The sequence below is a fragment of the Oncorhynchus keta genome, chromosome 27 (genome assembly GCF_023373465.1).
Source record: "Oncorhynchus keta strain PuntledgeMale-10-30-2019 chromosome 27, Oket_V2, whole genome shotgun sequence".
Taxonomy (NCBI): Eukaryota; Metazoa; Chordata; class Actinopteri; order Salmoniformes; family Salmonidae; genus Oncorhynchus; species Oncorhynchus keta.
This window is the reverse complement of record NC_068447.1, coordinates 44,495,619-44,519,000: the sequence shown is the minus strand read 5'-3', so window position 1 is coordinate 44,519,000 and position 23,382 is coordinate 44,495,619. Positions and strand designations below refer to the sequence as shown.

General features: G+C 42.8%; 1 protein-coding gene across 6 annotated transcripts in view; it reads left to right on the top strand.

Annotated features, from left to right (window-relative positions):
* The first annotated feature begins 3,210 nt into the window (after positions 1 to 3,210).
* LOC118360168 (solute carrier family 41 member 1) overlaps positions 3,211 to 23,382 on the top strand; it is a 36,402-nt gene continuing 16,230 nt past the window's right edge. Inside the window, exons 1-7 of one of the 6 annotated variants that reach the window (XM_052482529.1) lie at positions 3,211 to 3,345; positions 6,761 to 7,080; positions 11,942 to 12,049; positions 14,883 to 14,954; positions 15,271 to 15,415; positions 15,590 to 15,736; positions 23,029 to 23,173. In XM_052482529.1, the coding sequence (XP_052338489.1) occupies positions 6,787 to 7,080; positions 11,942 to 12,049; positions 14,883 to 14,954; positions 15,271 to 15,415; positions 15,590 to 15,736; positions 23,029 to 23,173 (911 nt within the window). In that variant the 5' untranslated portion in view covers positions 3,211 to 3,345; positions 6,761 to 6,786. Of the gene's footprint in view, positions 3,346 to 3,369; positions 3,428 to 3,892; positions 4,109 to 4,857; positions 4,989 to 6,760; positions 7,081 to 8,622; positions 9,695 to 11,941; positions 12,050 to 14,882; positions 14,955 to 15,270; positions 15,416 to 15,589; positions 15,737 to 23,028; positions 23,174 to 23,382 lie in introns of those variants that run through there. The other 5 variants (XM_052482532.1, XM_052482530.1, XM_052482528.1 and 2 more) reach the window with 5 other exon arrangements.

The following is a 23,382-nucleotide window of genomic DNA, read 5'->3' as shown; positions in this document are numbered from 1 at the left end:
TTATCTCCCTCACCAACTTCAAACATCAGCTATCTGAGCAGCTAACCGATCCTTGCAGCTGTACATAATCTATTGGTAAATAGCCCACCCATTTTCACCTACCTCATCCTCATAGTTTTTATTTATTTACTTTTCTGCTCTTTTGCACACCAATATCTCTACCTGTACATGATCATCTGATAATTTATCACTCCAGTGTTAATCTGCAATATTGTAATTATTCGCCTACCTCCTCATGCCTTTTGCACACATTGTATATAGACTCCCCTTTTTTTATACTGTGTTATTGACTTGTTAATTGTTTACTCCATGTGTAACTCTGTGTTGTCTGTTCACACTGCTATGCTTTATCTTGGCCAGGTCGCAGTTGCAAATGAGAACTTGTTCTCAACTAGCCTACCTGGTTAAATAAAGGTGAAATAAAAATTTTAAAAAATTAAATTACTAGTCCTGTATTAACGGACTGTTATAGCAGTCTGTCGCGCAGGCAAATGTTTTCTTATTTAGATTTTTTTCACAAAAGTAATGCACTGGGCCTTTACCAATCATGTGCACTACTTTTGTTAAAAAATAATAACAAATTAATAAATAAAACATTAGCCTGCGCTACAGATGGCTACATCGGTCCACTAATACAGGACTAGTAAAGGCCCAGTGCACTACTTTTGTAAAATATTTATATTTTCATATTTTTACTGTGTACTTGAGCTTGTGTCCTCAAAAGTGACTACACCTCAGCAATGTATAACTATTTCTTACCAGAAAGGTGATATTTGAGCCTTTATTGGAGTACGCAGCATTACTAGTTATTGTTTATGGCCTTCTCATGATAATTACTTTTGGGGATTATGTAGATTACATTTAGTTACATTTAAGAGGTTTTAATCCCCACTGATGTGTATAAAGGTAGTTTACTGGAGGTATACGCCATATACATTAATAAGGCTGATGGAACAGATCAGAATGTTTAGCTTAAAATGTTGATAAACTATATCTTCACATTTGAAGTGCAGCAATGTGCACTGTAGGCCTAGGCATGAATGTTACAAAATGCATTTTGTGGGAAAACACTTTTCTAAAATGAGCACTGCACATGAAAGCAGTTTCATGGAAAGAGATGGAAATATCCATTAGAAATTTAGAAAGAGATGAGATCTAAAGATGCAACAACTATCATGGGTTGCTAATATGACTACGATAATGTGTTTGCCTGCTAGACAATAAAAGTTGATTTGCAAACCAATAGAACAGGAGAGCACATATGTTTATAAAATATTTCCATCAACATTTCTATTTGTCGAATTTTGACATGCCTCATAACATGCCTCATAACATGAAGTAAAACAATTAATTAAGGAAGTGTAAAAATATATGAGGATGAATAGAAGGAAATTAATAAATGTTAGCTACAAACTAGCCTATACCTACCCGGAAGAATGATTATTTGCATCAATCCAGTTGCCATTTAATTTGCAAACTATCTCGTAAGAAACATGGCTAACCAAAAAAAACAGTGTCTGGTGCCGGCTTGCTTGAATTAAAGGGTAACTAAACAACAACAAAAACGAAATTCTCCAGACCTTGAAAGTGATCTCCTGATGTGGCATTGTTGTGGATTTAGAATGTCCAAATGTGTTGTTTTTCTATTTAAAAAGTGTGCCTTTGAGAGCGACAACCTGAAAATGTTGAATTTCTAACTTAGTTGACAGCCTCAATGTATTAGTACAGCTTGGGTTGGCCTGACAGAAAAACCAACATGGCATTTATCATTTTAATTCGTTCAGAGTACTTGTCACTGTTTCTCATAGGGCAGCTTTACTTCGCCAGGCAGGCCATTTGGGATTGTTTGTTGTTGTTGCTATATTAGAGTATTGTCATGTTCGCTGGAAGGAATATCGGACCAAGGCACAGCGTATGTTGAGTTCCACATCATTTTAATGATAAAGTGAATCTTAACAAAGACAACAATAAAAAACACAACAATAAATAAACTAACAACGAACCGTGACTACAGACACGCTAAGTGCACTAACTCAAAATAATATTCCATAAAACACAGGTGGAAAAATTCTACTTTAAGTATGATCCCCAATTAGAGACAAGGATAGCCAGCTGCCTCTAATTGGGAATCATACTAAAACACCAACATAGAAAAAACTAACTAGAACCCCACATAGAAAATATAAACTAGACTAAACCCCTAGTCACACCCTGACCTACTCTCCCATAGAAAATAAAGGCTTTCTATGGTCAGGACGTGACAAGTATACCCACTTCTCCAGGCACCACTACAGCACTGGTTTCTTACCTTGATCCATTTCTGATTGGGCTGGTTCAGTGTGTGACATTTCAAAGTGTCTTAAATGTGATGTCACTATATGCCTCTGTGTAGTTGAGTTTCAACACTCCTTACACTAAGCATATAGGTACAGTGCAGGCTACAGTGTTTGAAATCCCAAAGCTCAATAAAATGTGAAAAGAGTTGGATATCACTCAACTTTAAAGGTCCAATGCAGCTGTTTTTATCTCAATATCAAATCATTTCTGGGTAACAATTAAGTACCTTAATATGATTGTTTCAATATGGTCAGAAAGAAACAAAAATAGTTTCTTGGCAAAGATCAATTTATCAAGCAAGACTTTTGCTAGGACTGTCTGAGAATGGTCTGAGTTGGAAGGGGAAAACTAGCTGTTATTGGCAGAGAGGATTGGACATCTCTTTCTTATTGGTCACCAGGCAGGCCATAGCTCCATCCCAACAAAACAGGTTGAAATTTCAGGTGGCCATTTCAAACAGCTCTTAACCTAAAAGGGCATTATCAGCATTTACACAATTTAACAGTATTATTCCAACCTCATAAGGCAAAAATATATATAAAATACAAGCAAATCTCATTTTCGACTGCACTAGGTCTTTAAAAAAAATAGTTGCCACTGACCATAGGAGCACTTGAGTAAATGACTTGGCACTGATGCTGGGTAAACTCAAACAAATTCCTCTGATGTGGGTGCACCCATTGCAATTTGAATTTCTGTTCAGTCAAGTTGCTTACATACGTACTTGTAGTTTACACACAAACAAATGTAGTGATTTGAGTGTTTGAAAGTGCTTGCTGGCTGCTGCTGTCGCCATCCTCTAAGGCAGATGAGGTCAGGCAGGCGGGTGGTATCCTAATTTGCCAACCGGGCTGAAATTTAAGACGACCCCCTCTTTAAGCCACCAGTTCTGGAGCCCCCACTCCATAGATCAGTTATTCTTGGTGTCCCCTGAACTTTGTGACCATATTTTTCTGGAGCACTATCTCGGCCTCATATGCTCTTCTTTAAGAGCTTCTGCAACAACAGGTAAGAACATTGAATATGACCGTTGCATAGGAGTGTTGTGTTTAGAATGACTGCATCAGGATCCACAGCATTGAAACAACAGGTCAGATAATGAGAAAATGTATGAACTTGCTAATGTAAAGAACAAATTACAAAGTACATTCATTGGAATGTAATAGATTAATTATAGTTCTGATGTTACAAGTTATTGTTTTGCTTATTATTAAATGAAATTGAAGACTATAATAGAATATAGTATGTTCCTCAATTAATTCATCAGTCATCAATGATATATGCCTATCTTGTTTTTAATGGATACATATATAATGCCTTAGGCTACTGCTGTCGTCGTTGCTTCCAGAGCTACAATATGGATGGAATTTAATTTCACTTTCCGTCACACCATCACACACCACTGTTCACTTTCTCTAATGGGCGGGGTTATACATTACTCTACTCCACTACTCCAATTCCGATCCAATCAGACTCTTTTGCTGGTGTAACCATTGGTTACCAATGCACAAGCATTATGGGATGTGCACGTCAGCTTCCTGTACAATGGTATTCTCTACAACTACACGTCAACATTTTCGCTAGGCTAAAGCTTCTTACTACTTTATGAATTTATTTTAACAAGCTTTCAGAGGTTTCGTCTTCATAATCGGGATTTGCTTTATCAAAGGGAAAATGAAGGAAACGAGTCCGCGGGAATACCTGGACATAACGTCAGAGCAGTGGGGTAATCGGATTTGATTGCTACATAGCTGTCTGTTGAATCAGGGGTGTAAGTAATCAATACTCAAAAAATTGCAACGAAAACAAGCGTTTCTATTGGACAGCTTTAGTAAACAGGGCGGTACCTACCTAATTATGTCCAATAGAAACACTGGTTTTCGTAGTAAAACAGAACGTTTTGCAACTGTTTAGGGTAATGCTTACACCCCAGGTGGTGACGTTGTTGACAGTATAATGAATGGTTCAAGGCAGGAGTAGTGGGTCATTGTCATGCATAAATCTATGGTTGTCATCAACCAACCGTTTTTGTTTATGCATGCTATCAAACATAAATCACGTATCATAATTCGTTGGCAAGGTCTTGGCGTACTTTCTACTAAAGAGCCTCCACTACATTGTCAAAAAGGCAAGGGGTCAGGTTTTATCCCACTAAGTATTTTTTGGTGCAGTCCAGACTGGCTTTTATTTTCAACGTCGTTGATGTTTGGTTCAGATTTTGTCAGGTTCTGGACGACAATTTCACGGATCCACCAGCACCTGAATACCCGATAATTGCAGCTAATGTCATGGGTCTGGGTCAGATATGATATGATTGTCTGGGGTATGTGTCATTTGAATTGTGTTGTCCGGCAGGGTCCATACAGATCCGAACACGATTGCTGCAGTGGAGAGAAATTGTATAATTAATGCTGCTGCTCTTGTTTTTTACGAGAGTGGAGCGTGGCACGTGTAGCTTGTTGTTGGCCAATCACGAGTCATCAAAACGGGAGTAGGCTACATTCATAGAGCCTCTGTGTGTGTCAAAAGTTAGGAGCGTGGTTGGGGAGTAAAGGATTACATGTAATCGTTGGCAAGGTCTTGGCGTACTTTCTACTAAAGAGCCTCCACTACATTGTCAAATCCGTTACATGTAAAGGATTACAAAAACGGTAACTGTAGTCCGTTACAGGCAAATATATTGTAATCAGATTAGATACTTTTGAAAAACTAGATAATTACTTCGAGGTTTAGTTTTAAATTCAGAAGGGATGTTTGCGAAAAAAAATATTTGATAGTTATGTTTTCTCAATGACATTCAAATCAGCATTGAAAAACGCAGCAAGTTTAAATGTATTCAACGTAAGCGAGTCTGACCATAAATCAGACACCACTATGATGACACACCAAGTGAAAAATGCCCCTTGCAACAGCTGCATAGTGTGGATCCCAGCCTATGGAATAAAAGTGAAGCTTTATTTTGCTCAAATTAATTCATGCTGATTTAAAAAAAAAAAAAAAAAATCCATAAGCCTAATGGACACATGCTCAAACTGGCACACGTTTGATAGACTTAAAGGGTCTGAGTCTGGGGTATGTGTAATTTGAATTGTCTTGTCCGGTAGGGCCCATACAGATCCGAACACGATTGCTGCAGTGGAGAGAAATTGTATAATTAATGCTGCTGCTCTTGTTTTTTTTACAAGAGTGGGGCATGGCACGTATAGCTTGTTAATTTTTTTGATTTATAATAGGCAGCATTGCAAAGAAAAAGCCATATCTCAGACTGGCCGGTAAAAAGAAAAGATTAAGATGGGCAAAGAACACAGACACTGGACAGAGGAACTCTGCCTAGAAGGCCAGCATCCCTCCCACTCCTCTTTCTATTCTGGTTAGAGGCAGTTTGCGCTGTCCTGTGAAGGGAGTAGTAGTACACAGCGTTGTACCAGATCTTCAGTTTCTTGAACCTGTAAACGAACCCACAAATGCTGATGCTCCAGATACTCAACTAATCTAAAGAAGGACAGTTTTATTGCTTCTTTAATCAGACCAACAGTTTTCACCTGTGCTAACATAATTGCAAAATGGTTTTCTAATGATCAATTAGCCTTTTTAAAATGATAAACTTGGATTAGATAACACAAGGTGCCATTGGAACACAGGAGTGATGGTTGCTGGTAATGGGCCTCTGTACGCCTATATTCCTTTTTTTTTCAATCTGCTGTTTCCAGCTACAGTAGACATTTACAACATTAACAATGTCTACATATTTCTGATCAATTTGATGTTATTTTACTGGACAAAAAAACAGCTTTTCTTTCAAAAACAAGGACATTTCTAAGTGACCCCAAACTTACGGTAGTGTAAGTGCATGTGGTAGATGGGAGCAATAATAAATATTTTGGTGCTTTCTTCAGTTGGCTCGTCTTTCCTATATTAAGAGGCTTGAAAAAAATATTATTGTGATATAATGCTTACTAATTATGTGCAATTGAAATTTGGCCATAAAAATCAATGACCGAAATGACATATTTTCATCTGTAAATTACGTATTTTGAACGTCCCGAAAATACGTTTCTTCAACATCCGAAATGGACATCTTTTCAATGTTCTAAAAATGCATATTTATTTATAGCCCGGAAAATACATATTTTTGATGTTCAGATAATATATATATTCGACATCCAGAAAAGTCTTTATTTTCACCTTTCTTTCAGCCACTAAAATGCACATGACGTCAATGGCAGGAAAAGATGTCTAAAATAGGTATTTTCATCATGAGTTTGCTTACTGGGATGTTTCTGCAATGTTGCCATCATGCTGGAGCTTGCCAGTGCCAATGCAAGACATATTACAATTTGCCCTATGTCACTGTATCTAGCAAGCAGGTTTGGTGCATGAGACTATTGATTACCTTTGTGTGGAACGTGTTATCTCTCTTCAGTGTAAGACATCACATCCACCACCACCATGCCAGAAGGGGAGGTACACCAGAGGAAGGGGAGGTCCAAGAAGTCCAAGTCAAAGGGCAAGGGGAAAGGCCAAGGTGGCAGTGCCAGCCCCAAGGTAGGAACCTTAGATGGGCAAGATGAGCTGCCATTATTGCCCCCCATCCAGCCCGTCAAGAAGGCTGTGGAGGAGAAGGTGGCCGTGGCCAAGGTGGAAGAAGAGTCGTCCATTTTCATCGGTCTCCAGGTGCTGTTTCCCTACCTGCTGGCTGGGATGGGGATGGTGATGGCTGGGATGGTGCTGGACAGTGTCCAGGTGAGTGCTCCATGTTGTCTTGAACCCCGATATCCAGCCTTCTCATGTTCGAGTGAATGCATCACATGACTATGAAGTATATACAGTAGGCAGTCACTTACGCTTACGCTGTTGGATGATCTATCAAGTAATAATGCTAACATCTTGGTGTGTCTAATCTCATCAGTATTTGAGGACATAAATCATACTTCCAAAGGAATAAAAGTGTATTAACACTTCAATATTGATTCTTAAAACATAAATTACCTTAAAACAACATGCCACTCAGATTGGTTAAAACATGTCATTTGTTTTGCTATAATGCTTTCATCAGTCCAAAGTAGATCCAGCTCGAAATGTGTTTAACCCTTCAAGACCTTGCTAAATATGCATTAGGTTTTTGACAGTTTTTGACAGTGTTTGGATGACAACCAGCTGGTTACAGCTTTAGTTTCAAATCATTTTTCGAATTCCTTGCTACCTTTGGGGAAATACATTTTCAACTAATTTATTCAAAGGTTCAAGATGTCCACCCCAATTGTGTCATCTAGTTAGACTGGCAAAGCCGTCTGATCTCGCGAGCTTACATATATGTTCGCTAGCGAAACAGACGGTAAGCTTGCGAGATCAGGATGGTTTGTACGAGGCTACCATCTAGTGCCCTAAAGCTCAAAAGTGAATGACAGTCAGTGGCAGTGCAGTGAATCAAGAAGAAATCAACATGGGCTAGGTGTTGTTTAGAAATAAATGGGATTCAGGGACATGTTAGTATGTTAGGCATAATGTTAGTATGCAAGAAGTTGGCATACTTTAGGTTTAGGTTATGCATTGTGTCCTTAAAGTTGGGCTGGGCAATATATCTAATATTCAGGGTGGTTGTGAATGTGATGCATATTTTATTAGATTGCAGCATTCCATGATTTCAACATTATTGGATTAGAAGAGTAAAGAGAAGTGTCAACAGCAGAGGGTTGGTATGCTGCTGAAGTATGGCTCATTGCATGTCTCTTTCGCTGAATCACTGCTCTGATGCTGCATGGCGCTGGCTTTGTCCTCTACTCTGCCCGTCGTCCCTGGCATTTGGCAGCCGGCTTACCCACCGGTGAGTAATCAGATGCTGGCTCTCGCTTCCTCTCTCTCCCTCTCTGTCTCGCCTTCTCTTTCCGTCCCTCCGCATCGTGCATGTGGTTTAGGTGGAAACACAGTGGTGAGATCAGCTCTACGCATACTGCTGACGGCAGAGAGGGAAGTGGTAGGATGCCCTAACATAAAGAGACAGTCACAGCATGCAGAGGGATAGACAGAGGCAGCCTGAACAGAGGGGCATGAAAATAAGGACTGAGGGAGGATACGAGAGGGGCAGATACCAAGTGGTCACATGAAATGGGGTGACACTACACCCAGAGAGGAGCAAAGCCAGCCCACCAGTTAGAGTAAAGAGCAGGTACCTGACATATGTTTCTGACAGGACTTGAACCTTTTACTACAACCGAAGAGGAAAGAGACTCTGTGTGCTAGAATAACGAGAGGAAAGTCGGAGGGGGGGATAAACTGTGCGTTTAAGAGGGAGAGGGAGCATGGAGTGAGTGAGTCACGATACTAGAGAGAGAGAGGGAGGAATAGAGAGAGTGTGTCTCAGTCTGTAAGCCGGTCATCCTCCTGAATGACTGTGGCGCAGACAGACAGCCCTCCCCCTGCAGAGGCCTCCCTTGATGGTGAATGAGTCTCCAGGAACCTACTGCGTTGCCGTTTTCTCAGAGGACACAGAGAACACTTCTCCTGTCAGAGAGCCAGCAAAGGACCATCGAAAAGTCAAACAAATGGAACAGGAGCATCTAATGGGGAAGAAGGATCAACTGCACCTGCTGCCTCTTTCTCTTCTCTCTCAAGGACCGGCGATTGAGTGAAAGCCTCTTGGTGAAGGTTAATTGTTTGTTTGTGAGGTAGTAAGATGGAGCCTGCAAGCTGTTGGTGTATCATATGATGGAGAGAGTGATCACTCTAGTGACATCTGGACCCCTCACCAGGACGGACGCATCAAAGGACTAGACTGTTGGGGTTTTCTGAGTTTGTTCCATTCACTCTCATTTCTTCTGGGGTAAAGGAGTATTCTAAGGTCAAGGGCATGGCGAGGACAGAAGAAGAACAACGTCTAACTTTAAGAGGACTTTAATCAAGTTCACCCACTTTTCAGGGTCCATTGTTACTACTTCATAGTCACCAGCTTTTGTTGTAATGACCTTTCATGAATCACAGAAAGCAACATTGCAGTGAAGTCAAGCTCCCACCTGTGAGGTAAGCGGCAGAGACACTAGCTTGTGGTGCTTACTGGCGAAAGAACCAAGTACTTGTCTGTGGATCTCAGGCTGTCACTGTCCACCACCCGGCCCATTATCCTTACCAGTCAAGGGTTTGAGTAATGGGGTAAGTGTGTACAATCATGGTGGTGACTCGGCTGGAACTGGAGCTGTGCTACCAGGGGAAGAAGTTGCGTGGCTTCACCTGTAAGCTGACCCGCTCTGCCCATGGCTTCCTGCCTGAGAGCTCGTGGCAGATCGCAGCCCAGGTGCTGCTGCCATACCTGGTGGCTGGACTGGGAATGGTCTCCGCTGGCATCATCATGGATATTGTTCAAGTATGGATCTATGTGATGGGCTTCCTATCTCCTCCTACTTCTGTATAAGTGTGTGTGTGTGTGTGTGTGTGTGTGTGTGTGTGTGTGTGTGTGTGTGTGTGTGTGTGTGTGTGTGTGTGTGTGTGTGTGTGTGTGTGTGTGTGTGTGTGTGTGTGTGTGTGTGTGTGTGTGTGTGTGTGTGTGTGTGTGTGTGTGAGCGAGCGAGCGTAACCTATTATAGTCCTATTTTTATGTAGTTTGTTAGGAATCAAAATGGTCAGATCATTAAAGGCCAGCAGGGACAGGACCTCTTACAGCACTGTATTTTAGAACATCTGAGAGAATTGTTTTGAGAATGGTTTCCCTCCTGTTGTAACCCCTCTGGGAAATAGCAATGCATTTTAGTCACTGGAAAGATGGACAATGACTTAAAACAGAGGAGTCATCATGCCTATGATTTGCTTATCAGTTTTTCATGATAATCCAAACTGGGTTTCTGTTTATATCCTCTCTCTATTTTGGATATCAGTTTTGAACTCTTTCTCCACCTTCCATTGCCATACAAATCAGATTTGGAGGTGGGAAAGGTTGGTCTGGGGAGGCTTTCATTGTATAGAGAGAGAGTGGGCGGTTGGCTGACAGAGGGAGGACTGATGAATCAAAATCAAATCAAATGTATTTATATAGCCCTTCGTACATCAGCTGATATCTCAAAGTGCTGTACAGAAACCCAGCCAAAAACCCCAAACAGCAAGCAATGCAGGTGTAGAAGCACAGTGGCTAAAAAACTCCCTAGAAAGGCCAAAACCTAGGAAGAATCCTAGAGAGGAACCAGGCTATGTGGGGTGGCCAGTCCTCTTCTGGCTGTGCCGGGTGGAGATTATAACAGAACATGGCCAAGATGTTCAAATGTTCATAAATGACCAGCATGGTCAAATAATAATAAGGCAGAACCGTTGAAACTGGAGCAGCAGCACGGCCAGGTGGACTGAGGACAGCAAGGAGTCATCATGTCAGGTAGTCCTGAGGCATGGTCCTAGGGTTCAGGTCCTCCGAGAGAGAGAGAGTGAGAGAAAGAGAGAATTAGAGAGAGCACACTTGAATTCACACACGACACCGAATAGGACAGGAGAAGTACTCCAGATATAACAAACTGACCCTAGCCCCCAGACACATAAACTACTGCAGCATAAATACTGGAGGCTGAGACAGGAGGGGTCAGGAGACACTGTGGCCCCATCCGAGGACACCCCCGGACAGGGCCAAACAGGAAGGATATAACCCCACCCACTTTGCCAAAGCACAGCCCCCACACCACTAGAGGGATAACTTCAACCACCAAATTACCATCCTGAGACAAGGCCGAGTATAGCCCACAAAGATCTCCGCCACGGCACAACCCAAGGGGGGGCGCCAACCCAGACAGGAAGTCACTCAAGTGACGCACCCCTCCTAGGGACGGTATGAAAGAGCCCCATAAGCCAGTGACTCAGCCCCTGTAATAGGGTTAGAGGCAGAGAATCCCAGTGGAAAGAGGGGAACCGGCCAGGCAGAGACAGCAAGGGCGGTTTGTTGCTCCAGAGCCTTTCCGTTCACCTTCCCACTCCTGGGCCAGACTACACTCATTCATATGACCCACTGAAGAGAATCAGACTGGGAGTGAGAGAGACAGAGGTTTGCATCCAAAAATGGCACCCTATTCCCTATGTAGTGCATTATATAAGGGCTAGGGTGCCAATTTGGTCACAGAGTCGGAGCTCTGAGCTGGAGCTAGGGCTCTGGACCGCCGACCAGTGGAGGCAAAATGAACTGGGACGCTTCCCAAGATAGGGCCCGAATGTGACAGCCTTTAGTCGACATTTGAGAAGAACTTGAGAGCGGCGTTTAAAAATAACCTACCCCCATCCTGGCAAAGCTGACTTATCTGTTTATTTATACATGCCTCTATTTTTAGATCTTCAGTAGGGGGTTTGTAGACACGTTGTCAAGAGGAACTCTTCGACACTCAATTAAGCTATTTTAATTTTCTGTCTGACAAAGTCTATCTGACAAAATAGTTGCCAATATATCACTGAGATTAGACTCAGTGAATTTGAGACTAATATTTCATTTTGAAGATCACAGTTTACAATTGAAAGAAGGGCTGCTGGTGTTGGATGATTTTTTTTGTGTTTGGATGATGGTTGTATTTAAGGACAATATAAGTGTTTATCCCTGTCGGGGTCTGGCTGAAAGGATAAATTTGATGATGATTTCTGTGTGTTTCAGCACTGGGAGGTATTTAAGGTCATCACAGAGATTTTCATCCTGGTTCCAGCTCTGGTGGGACTGAAGGGCAACCTGGAGATGACCCTGGCTGCTCGCCTCTCCACTGCAGTGAGTCCACATTTAAACATTTTTTATTTTTTTTCACCTTTATTTAGCCAGGTTGGCAAGTTGAGAACAAGTCCACATTTACAACTGCGACCTGGCCAAGAATAAAGCAAAGCAGTTCGACACATACAACAACACAGAGTTACACATGGAATAAACAAAACATTCAGTCAATAATACAGTAGAAAAAAAGAAAAAAGTCTATATACAGTGAGTGCAAATGAGGTAAGATAAGGGAGTTAAGGCAATAAATAGGCCATGGTGGCGAAGTAATTACAATATAGCAATTCAATTCAACTGAGATAGAAAGATGGGCTGTTTACAGATGGGCTATGTACAGGTGCAGTGATCTGTGAGCTGCTCTGACAGCTGGTGCTTAAAGTTAGTGAGGGAGATATGAGTCTCCAGCGTCAGTGATTTTTGCAGTTTGTTCCAGTCATTGGCAGCAGAGAACTGGAAGGAGAGGCGGCCAAAGGAAGAATTGGCTTTGGGGGTGACCAGTGACAACTACGTGCTGGAGCGTGTGCTACGAGTGGGTGCTGCTATGGTAACCAGTCAGCTGAGATTTACCTAGCAGAGACTTGTAGATAACCTGTAGCCAGTGGGTTTGGTGACAAGAGAGTACCACGTGAGCGTACAGGTCGCAGTGGTGGGTAGTGTATGGGGCTTTGGTAACAAAATGGATGGCACTGTGATAGTCTGCATCCAATTTGTTGAGTAGAGTGATGGAGGCTATTTTATAGATGGCATCACCAAAGTCGAGGATTGGTAGGATGGTCAGTTTTACGAGGGTATGTTTGGCAGCATGAGTGAAGGATGCTTTGTTGTGAAATAGGAAGACATTTCTAGATTTAATTTTGGATTGGAGATGCTTAATGTGAGTCAGGAAGGAGAGTTTACAGTCTAACGAGACACCTAGGTATTTGTAGTTGTCCACATATTCTAAGTCAGAACCGTCCAGAGTAGTGATGCTGGGCGGGCGGGCAGGTGTGGGCAGCGATCAGTTGAAGAGCATGCATTTGGTTTTACTTGCATTTAAGAGCAGTTGGAGGCCACGGAAGGAGAGTTGTAATGGTATTGAAGCTAGTCTGGAGGTTAGTTAACACAATGTCCAAAGAAGGGCCAGATGTATACAGAATGGTGTCACCTGCGTAGAGGTGGATCAGAGAATCACCAGCAGCAAGAGCGACATCATTGATGTATACAGAGAGAGAGAGAGTCGGCCCGAGAATTGAACCCTGTGGCACCCCCATAGAGACTGCCAGAGGTCCGGACAACAGGCCCTCCGATTTGACACACTGAACTCTGTCAGAGAAGTAGATGGTGAACCAGGTGAGGCGGTCATTTGAGAAACCAAGGCTGTTTAGTCTGCCGATAAGAATGTGGTGATTGACAGAGTCGAAAGCCTTGGCCAGGTCGATGAACACGGCGGAACAGTAATGACTCTTATCGATGGCAGTTATGATATCGTTTAGGACCTTGAGCGTGGCTGAGGTGCACCCATGACCAGCTCTGAAACCAGATTGCATAGTAGAGAAGGTACAGTGGGATTCGAAATGGTCGGTAATCTCTTTGTTAGTTTGGCTTTCGAAGACCTTAGAAAGGCAGGGTAGGATAGATATAGGTCTGTAGCAGTTTGGGTCTAGAGTGTCTCCCCTTTGAAGAGGGGGATGACCGCATCAGTTTCCCAAAATATTTGGGAATCTCAGACGATACAAAAGAGATGTTGAACAGGCTAGTAATAGGGGTTGCAACAATTTTGGCAGATCATTTTAGAAAGAGAGGGTCCAGATTGTCTAGCCCGGCTGATTTGTAGGGGTCCAGATTTTGCAGCTCTTTCAGAACATCAGCTATCTGGATTTGGGTGAAGGAGAAATGGTGGGGGCTTGGGCGGGTTGCTGTGGAGGGTGCCGGGCAGTTGACCGGGATAGGGGTAGCCAGGTGGAAAGCATGGCCAGCCGTAGAGAAATGCTTATTGAAATTCTCAATTATAGATGATTTATCGGTATTGACAGTGTTTCCTAGCCTCAGTGCAGATGGCAGCTGGGAGGGGGTGCTCTTATTCTCCATGGACTTTACAGTGTCCCAGAACTTTTTTGAGTTTGTACTACAGGATGCACATTTCTGTTTGAAAAAGCTGGCCTTACCATTCCTAACTTCCCTGAAAAGTTGCATATCACAGGGGCTATTCGATGCTAATGCAGAACGCCACAGGATGTTTTTGTGCTGGTCAAGGGCAAACAGGTCTAGAGTGAACCAAGGGCTATATCTATCTATCTGGATGTCATAAGGTGAATGCACCAATTTGTAAGTCGCTCTGGATAAGAGCGTCTGCTAAATGACTTAAATGTAATGTAAATGTATTCCTGGTTGTAATTGTTTTTGGAATGGAGCATGCTTATTTAAGATGGTGAGGAAGGCACTTTTAAAGAATAAACAGGCATCCTCTACTGACGGGATGAGGTCAACATCTTCAGCATCCTAATATAAATATAACAATATACTGTATACCATTTAGAATATGCTTTAATCCTAATAGTCATACTTGCATACATTTTATGTACGAACCCACTTTCCTGGCGTTCAAAGCACCATGCTCTACCCGCTACTGAGCTACATAGGACCGCATACTATTGTATATAGTACGTAGTATTAGCCCAAGTAGGACGGCAAAGTGACCTGGTCTCTCTATGCTCTCTTGCTAACTCCTAGGGGCTAGTGTCAAAGTGTAAATAAACACACATTTCCCCACACATAATCAAATGCAACGCTCTTGTTGAAAAGCCAAAGTTTGATGTTGGTGTATGCTGTACTAATGATGAGCTCTCTTGTTTAGGCTAACACTGGACAGATGGATGACCCCAAGCATCAGTGGACGATGGTGTGCAGCAACCTGGCTCTCATTCAGGTAATCTCCAATTGATTTATTGGGAGACAGGCAGACAGGAAGATGAACATAAGTCTTCCACGGCACTACTTGGCCTTTAATATCCAAATCTGAAAGACAACCTTGGGCTACAGTTACAGTGCCTAACTTGACCTCGAGGATCAACAGGATCACCATAAAAACAGCTGTGTTAGACTCGTCCAAGGTTAGGAAGAGGTCAAGATAGCGCTTGGTCACACATTATCCAAGGCATAATAATGAAGGTAGCCTAAGCCCATAAGGTACATTAGATGTGATGGATGGACCCAGGGGATATGAAGATTTATTCTCTCCACAGGTTCAGGCCACGGTGGTGGGCTTCCTGGCTGCCGTGGCAGCCATATTACTGGGGGCCATGTCTAGAGGTGGGGTGGAGCTGGACCAAGCTGCTGTGCTCTGTGCCAGCAGCATCATCACTGCATTCGTGGCAGCACTGTCTCTAGGTGCGTTCACCCTCAGTGTGTCTTTATTTGATGGAGATTCCAAATGTCTTGACCGTAGTATCTGTTAACGGTTGTGCTCACAGTCACCCCCTCTCTCACTTCTCCATCCCTCGCTCTACCTCCCTTCCCTCTCTCCTTCCTTCCCTCCATCCCTCTCTCTCCCTCCCTCCATAGGTCTAGTAATGATTGGGGTGATCATTGGCGCCAGGAAAGTGGGCATCAACCCAGACAATGTGGCCACACCCATCGCTGCCAGTCTGGGAGATCTAATCACACTGTCTCTGCTGGCTGGAGTCAGTACTATACTCTACCAGTACCGAGGTATGGCTTTATAATAATGGATGATGGGTTTAATTCAACTTTTAATTAGAAATCAGTAATTAGGGCCTCCCGAGTGGTGCAGCGGTCTAAGGTACTGCATCGCAGTGTTGCAGCGTCACTACAGCCTGGGGATCGATCCCAGGTACAATTGGCCCAGCGTCGTCCAGGGTTAGGGGACGGTTTGGCCGGGGGGGCTTTACTTGGCTCGTCACACTCTAGTGACTACTTGTGGTGGGGCGGGTGCCTGCAGGCTGACTAAGGTCATCAGTTGAACGGTGTTTCCGCCGACACTGGTGCAGCTGGCTTCAGGGTTAAGCGAGTGGGTGTTAAGAAGCTCGGTTTGGCGGGTCATGTTTCGGAGGGCGCATGTCTCGACCTTCGCCTCTCCTGAGCCGTTGGGTAGTTGCAGCGATGAAAGAAGATTGTAATCACAAAATGGGGGTAAAAATGACAAAAACAATACACTAAAAAAAGATGGCAGTAATTAAACAATTAATAGAGTCAGTAGAGTGCATGTATCTGGGTAAATAACTATTTAAGCAAATTAAGACCTCCACATTGTGGTAGTATTATTCAGAACCGGCAGAGGTCAGAAGTTACACTGAACAAACATATAAATGTAACATGTTAAGTGTTGGTTCCATGTTTCATAAGCTAAAATAAAAGATCCCAGACATTTTTTCATATGCTCAAAAATATTATTTATCTGAAATGTTATGCATATTTGTTTATATCCCTGTTAGTGAGCATTTCTCCTCTGCCTAGATAATCCATCCCCCTGACAGGTGTGGCATATCAAGAAGCTGATTACACAGCATGATCATTACACAGGTGCACCTTGTGCTGGGGACAATAGAAGGACAGTTTTGTCACACAACACAATGCCACAGATGTCTCACGTTTTGAGGGAGCGTGCAATTGGCATGCTGAGTGCGGGAATGTCCACCAGAGCAGTTTGTAATTGTATTTGTATTTATTATGGATCTGCCAAGGCAGCAGCTACTCTTCCTGGAGTCCAGCAAAAATGAAGGCAGTAATATACATTATATTACCATTTTTAAACATTAAAATACATTTTTACAACAGATTTCACAATACATTAAGTGTGTGCCCTCCGGCCACAAGTTAATACTATAACTCACAATCCAGATGTACATGTGTGTATATTGTGCATGTTATGTGTGTTTTTGTATGCGTGTGTTTGTACCTGTGTGTGACTCTTCATAGTCCTCGCTGTTCCATTTATCTGTTATTTAAATCAGATTTTACCGCTTGCTTGAGTTACTTGATGTAGAATAGATTTCCATGTATCCATGGCTCTATGTAGTACTATGCGCCTGTTCTGGACTTGGGGACTGTGAAGAGACCTCTGGTGGCATGTCTTGTGGCGTTATGCATGGGTGTCCGAGCTGTGTGCTAGTAGTTTAAACAGACAGCTCGGTGCATTCAACATGTCAATACTTCTTACAAAAACAAGTAGTGATGAAGTCACTCTCTCCTCTACTTTGAGCCATGAGAGATTGACATGCATATTATTCATGTTAGCTCTACGTGTACATTAAAGGATCAGCCGTGCTGCAGTGTTTTGGGCCAGTTGTAATTTTCCCAAGTCCCTCTTTGTGGCACCTGACAACAAGACTGGGCAGTAAATACAGGTGTGACAAAACTAGGGCCTGTAGAACTTGCCTTGTTGATATTGTTGTTAAGAAGGCAGAGCAGCACTTTATTATGGACAGACCTCTCCTATTTTTAGCTACTGTTGCATCAATATGTTTTGACCATAACAGTTTACAATCCAACGTTACTCAAAGCAGTTTAGTCTCCTCAATTTGCTCAATTTCCACATTATTCATTACAATATTTAGTTGAGGTTTAGGGTTTAGTGAATAATTTGTCCCAGATACAATGCTAGGACTAGCTGATTTCTTGCCACCCATTCTGAAACTGACTGTTACTCTTTGTGAAGTGTTGCAGTGATTTCACTCACTGTAGTAGCTGACGTGTATAGTGTTGAGTCATCCGCATACATAGACACACAGGCTTTACTCAGACCCAGTGGCGGGGCATTAGTAAATATTGAAAAAAGTAAGGGGCCTAGACAGCTTCCCTGTGGAATGCCTGATTTTACCGCAGTTATGTTGGAGAGGCTACCATAACAGAACACTGAGGGTGTTCTTTAAGACAGGTAACTCTTTATCCACATTATAGCGAGGGGTGTAAAGCCATAACACATGTTTTTCCACCAGCAGACTATGATCAATAACGTCAAAAGCCGCACTGAACTCTAACAAAACAACTCCCACAATATTTTTATCATCAATTTCTCTCACCCAATCATCAGTCATTTGTCAAGTGCTGTGCTTGTTGAATGTCCTCCCCTACAAGAGTGCTGAAAGTCTATACTTTGTTTGTTTACAGTGAAATAGCATTGTATCTGTTTACTAAACTAACAGTTTACTATGGGTTGGTAACAGGCTGATTGGTTGGCTATTTGAGCCAGTAAAGGGTGCTTTACTATTCTTGGGTAGCGGAATTACTTTTGTTTCCTCCAGGCCTGAGGGCACACACTTTTTTGTAAACTTAGATTGAGGAGATGGCAAATAGGAGTGGAAATATCATCCTCAGTAATTTTCGATCCAAGTTGTCAGACCCAAGTGGCTTGTCATTGTTGGTTGACAACAATATTTTTTTCACCTCTTCCACACTTACTTTATGGAATTTCAAATTACAGTGCTTGTCTTTCATAATTTGGTCAATTTTGGATGGATACTTGGATGCGTAGGTTCGGCGTTTGTTGCTGCATGCCTAAATTTGCTAATCTTGCCAATGAAAAATGTTTTGAAGTTGTTGGCAGTATCAGAGGGTTTTGTGATGAATGAGCCATCTGATTCAGTGAATGAGTTTGCCTTTTTGCCCAACATTTTATTTAATTAAGGTGCTCCAAAGCTTTTTACTATAATCCTTTATATATCTTTGTTTCATAGTATAGTTTTGCAGTACATTTGCCAATCGGTTATGCAGCCAGACTTATTTGCCACTCCTTTTGCCTCATCCCTCTCAACCATAACATTTTTAAATTCCTCATTAATCCATGGGGATTTAACAGTTTGTATAGTTATTTTCTTAATGGGTGCATGCCATTTAGTAACTGGAGTAAGCAATTTCATAAATGTGTCATGTGAAGGGTCTGAAAGCTCCTCATTACACACCACAGACCAGCAAATATTCTTTACATCATCAATTTAGGAATCACTACAAAACCTAATTGTAGGAACTCTTATACACAATATTAGGTCCAGAATTTGGAACTTTGGATTTCCATGGCTACCATAATTGTGATAACTCTATCCAATGGATGTGGCTACTGCTTTACAGGAGAGTTCTGTAGCATTAGTAACTATGTGATCAATACATGTGGATTTCATTCCTGTGCTGTTTGTAAATACCCTGTTAGCTTGATTGATAACCTGAACCAGGTTGCAGGTACTGGTTACAGTTTGAAGCTTTTTCTTGAGTGGGCAGCTTGATGAAAGCCAGTCAATATTTAGGTCACCCAGAAAATATACTGTTATATATATCTGTTGACATCACACACATTATCAAGCATTTCACACATATTATCCAGATTCTGACTTTTAGCAGTTGGTGGTCTATAGCAACTTCCTACATTTTAAATGTTTTTTCCCCCCTCATCAATCTACACCCCATAATGACAAAGCAAAAACAGTTTTTTGTCAATTGTTGTGCATTTTATAATTAACTGAAATATCACATTTACATAAGTATTTAGACCCCTTTTCTCAGTACTTTGTTGAAGCACCTTTGGCAGTGATTACAGCCTCGAGTCTTCTTGGGTATGATGCTAGAAACTTGGCACACCTGTATTTGGAAATTTCTCACATTCTTCTCTGCAGATCCTCTCAAGCTCTGTCAGGTTTGATGGGGAGCAATGATGCACAGCTATTTTCAGATCTCTCCAGAGATTTTCGATTGGGTTCAAGTCCAGACTCTGGCTGGGCCACTCAAGGACATTCAGAGACTTGTCCCGAAGCCACACCTGCATTGTTTTGGCAGTGTGCTTATGGTCCTATTGGAAGGTGAATCTTCGTCCCAGTCTGACGTCCTGAGTGCTCTGGAGCAGATTTTCATCAAGGATCTCTCTGTACTTTGCTCCGATCATCTTTCCCTCGATCCTGACTAGTCTCCCAGTCCCTGCTGCTGAAAAACATCCCAACAGCATGATTCTGCCACCACCATGCTTCACCGTAGGGATGGTGCCAGGTTTCCTCCAGACATGACGCTTGGCATTCAGGCCAAAGAGTTCAATCTTCGTTTCATCAGACCAGAGAATCTTGTTTCACATGGTCAGAGACCTTTAGGTGCCTTTTGGCAAACTCCCAGTGGGCTGTCATGTGCCTTTTACTGAGGAGTGGCTTCCGTCTGGTCACGCTTTTACTGAGGAGTGGCTTCCGTCTGGCCACGCTTTTACTGAGGAGTGGCTTCCGTCTGGCCACGCTTTTACTGAGGAGTGGCTTCCGTCTGGCCACTCTACCATAGGCCTGATTGGTGGAGTGCTGCAGAGATCGTTGTCCTTCTGGAAGGGTCTCCCATCTTCACAGGGTCTCACATCTTCATCGGGTTCTTGGCCACCTCCCTGACCAAGGCCCTTCTCCCCCGATTACTCAGTTTGGCCGGGCAGCTAGCTCTAGGAAGAGTTGCTGACTCCAAACTTCTTCCATTTTAAGAATGATGGAGGCCACTGTGTTCTTGGGGACCTTGAATGCTGCAGACATTTTTGGTACCGTTCCCCAGATCTGTGCGTCGACACAATCCTGTCTCTGAGCTCTACGGACAATTCCTTCAACCTCATGGTTTTGCTTTGCTCTGACATGCACTGTCAACTGTGGGACCTTTCCAAATCATGTCCAATCAGCTGAGCTAAATTTTGAGTCTCATAGCAAAGGGTCTGAATTCTTATCTAAATAAGATATTTCTATTTTAAATTTTTAATAATCTTACCAAACTTTCTGAAAACCTGTCTTTTGCTTTGTCATTATCGGGGTATTGTGTGTTGTTTGAGAATTTTTATTTCTTTAATCCATTTTAGAATAAGGCTGTAACGTAATAATGTGGAAAAGGGGAAGGGGTCTGAATATTTTCAGGATACACTGTAAATTAGGTTACTTACATTATGACTTTCAACACTCCTGGGACAATTTACATTTACTGCAGCACTATGACAACTCAGCGACACAATGGTAGGGATTATCTGAGCAGGGCTTGTGTCATTGATAAGTAATTGTCTCAACGCAGCCTTGAAATGCGTGGACAAGATGATTTGGATGGACCACGTCATTCCTGTAGAGCATCTTTTGTTTCCAGAAGGTGTCAAAGTTATCGATAAAAGTTATGCCAACAGAGCTACAGTAATATTTTAGCCAGATATGTAATGCCAGTAGCCTGCTGAATCGCTCACAGCTGCGGCCCAACGATGGTACTGGGCCTGAAATAATTGTCTGCTTTCCGAGCTAGGATCAGTTCTTTAAAATCAATTTTCAGCAGTTCCGAGCTAGCCCTCATAACGTCGTTTGACCCGCACATGGACTACGACAGTGTCAGCCCCCGACATCTGTTGTAGAACGGTAGGAAGTTGTCTTGTAATGTCCAGTACTCGTTAGCACAGGGTTTTCTTCCCTCCGGGGACCAATATGTTTTGCCCCGGGTACCAAGGACCACAGCTGGTGCAAAGGCTGAGGAGGTGCGACTGCTCTTTCATCTCGAGTGGCCTCGCAGACCCCCCAAGGATTGATGGGCAGAGAGGCCCGATGGACCATAGCCAACTGTAGAATCCATAGTGGCTGATGGAGGGGCCTGATGGGGTCTCAGACACCCTCACGCTCTTATGTGGGGGGGGTTCTGAAGATCTGAAACCAAGTTAGAAGCCACCGATAATGGAGCCAGAACAGAGGACGAAGGCCAGAGAATTGAATGTTAAGTTCTCTACCAAAAGCCGCCTTCAACGTAGTTTTAGAGAATTTGGCAGTACGTCCAACCTGCCTCGAAACCGCAGACCACGTGTAACCACGCCAGCCCAGGACCTCCACATCTGGCTGCTGCACCTGCAGGATCATGAGACCAGCCACCCAAACAGCTGATGAGGGTGGGTTTGCACAACCAAAGAATTTCTGCACAAACTGTCAGAAACTGTCTCAGGGAAGCTCATCTGCGTGCTCGTCGTACTCACCAGGGTCTTGACCTGATTGCAGTTCGGCATTGTAAATGACTTCAGTGGGCAAATGCTCACCTTCGATGGTCACTGGCACGCTGGAGAAGTGTGCTCTTCACATATGAATCCCGGTTTCAGCTGTACTGGGCAGATGACAGACGGCATGTAGGGCGTGGCGTGGGCGAGCGATTTGCTGATGACAACGTTGGGAACAGAGTGCCCCATGGTGGGGTTATGGTATGGGCAGACATAAGCTACGATGGCAATTTGAGTGCACAGAGATAACGTGATGAGGTACTGAGGCCCATTGTCGTGCCATTCATCCACTGCCTTCATCTCATGTTTCAGCATTATAATGTCGCAAGGATCTGTACACAATTCCTGGAAGCTGAAAATGTCCCAGTTCTTCCATGGCCTGCATAGTCACCAGTCATGTCACCCATTGAGCATGTTTGGGATGCTCTGAATCGATGTGTACGACTGCATGTTCCAGTTACAGCCAATAAGCAACTTTGCACAGCCATTGAAGAAGAGTGGGACAACATTCCACAGGCCACAATCAACAGGCTGATCAACTCTATTCAAAGGAGATGTGTGGTGCTGCATGAGGCGAATGGAGGTCACACCAGATACGGACTGGTTTTCTGATCCACGACCCTACTTTTTTCTAAAAAGTATCTGACCAACAGATGCATATCTGTATTCACAGTCATGTGAAATCCATAAATTGGGGTCTAGTGAATTTATTTTTAATTCACTGATTTCCTTATATGAACTATAACTCAGTAAAATCGTTTAAATTGTACCTTGTTGCATTAATTCCTTTGTTCAGTGTAAGTTCCCACTCATCTCTTGCCTGTGGTCTGCACGAACTATACAGTTAGCTACTTTTACAAAGCCCAATTTAAACATGTCAAAGTAAAATGGCTTTAATGTTTAAATATCAGAACATTTATAACAATTTTGGAGGTGTTCTTATGTCAGATGAATTGTGTTCTATTTGTGTGGGAGAGTGGTAAACAGTGCATTGTGGACACTATTCTAACGTGTTTTCTCTGTTGTGTAGACGTCTGGTACCTGTCTCCCCTGTTGTGTGTGTTCTTCCTGGCTCTGATCCCTCTGTGGGTGGTGGTGGCCCGGAAGAGCCCTCAAATCAAGGAGGTCCTCGTCTCTGGCTGGCAGCCTGTCCTCGTAGCCATGTCTATCAGCAGGTAAGACACACATGACACCTTATCATTCTTATCATAACCTTATCATATGGTCCTGTAAGACTCCGTTGATAGAGCTTGCAATGCCAAGATAGTGGGTTCGAATCCCGGGGCCCCCCATATGTAAAACGCATGACTGTATGTCGCTTTGGATAAAAGTGTCTGATAAATGGCATATATTATTATTCTTTGTATTATATATTATTAAAAAC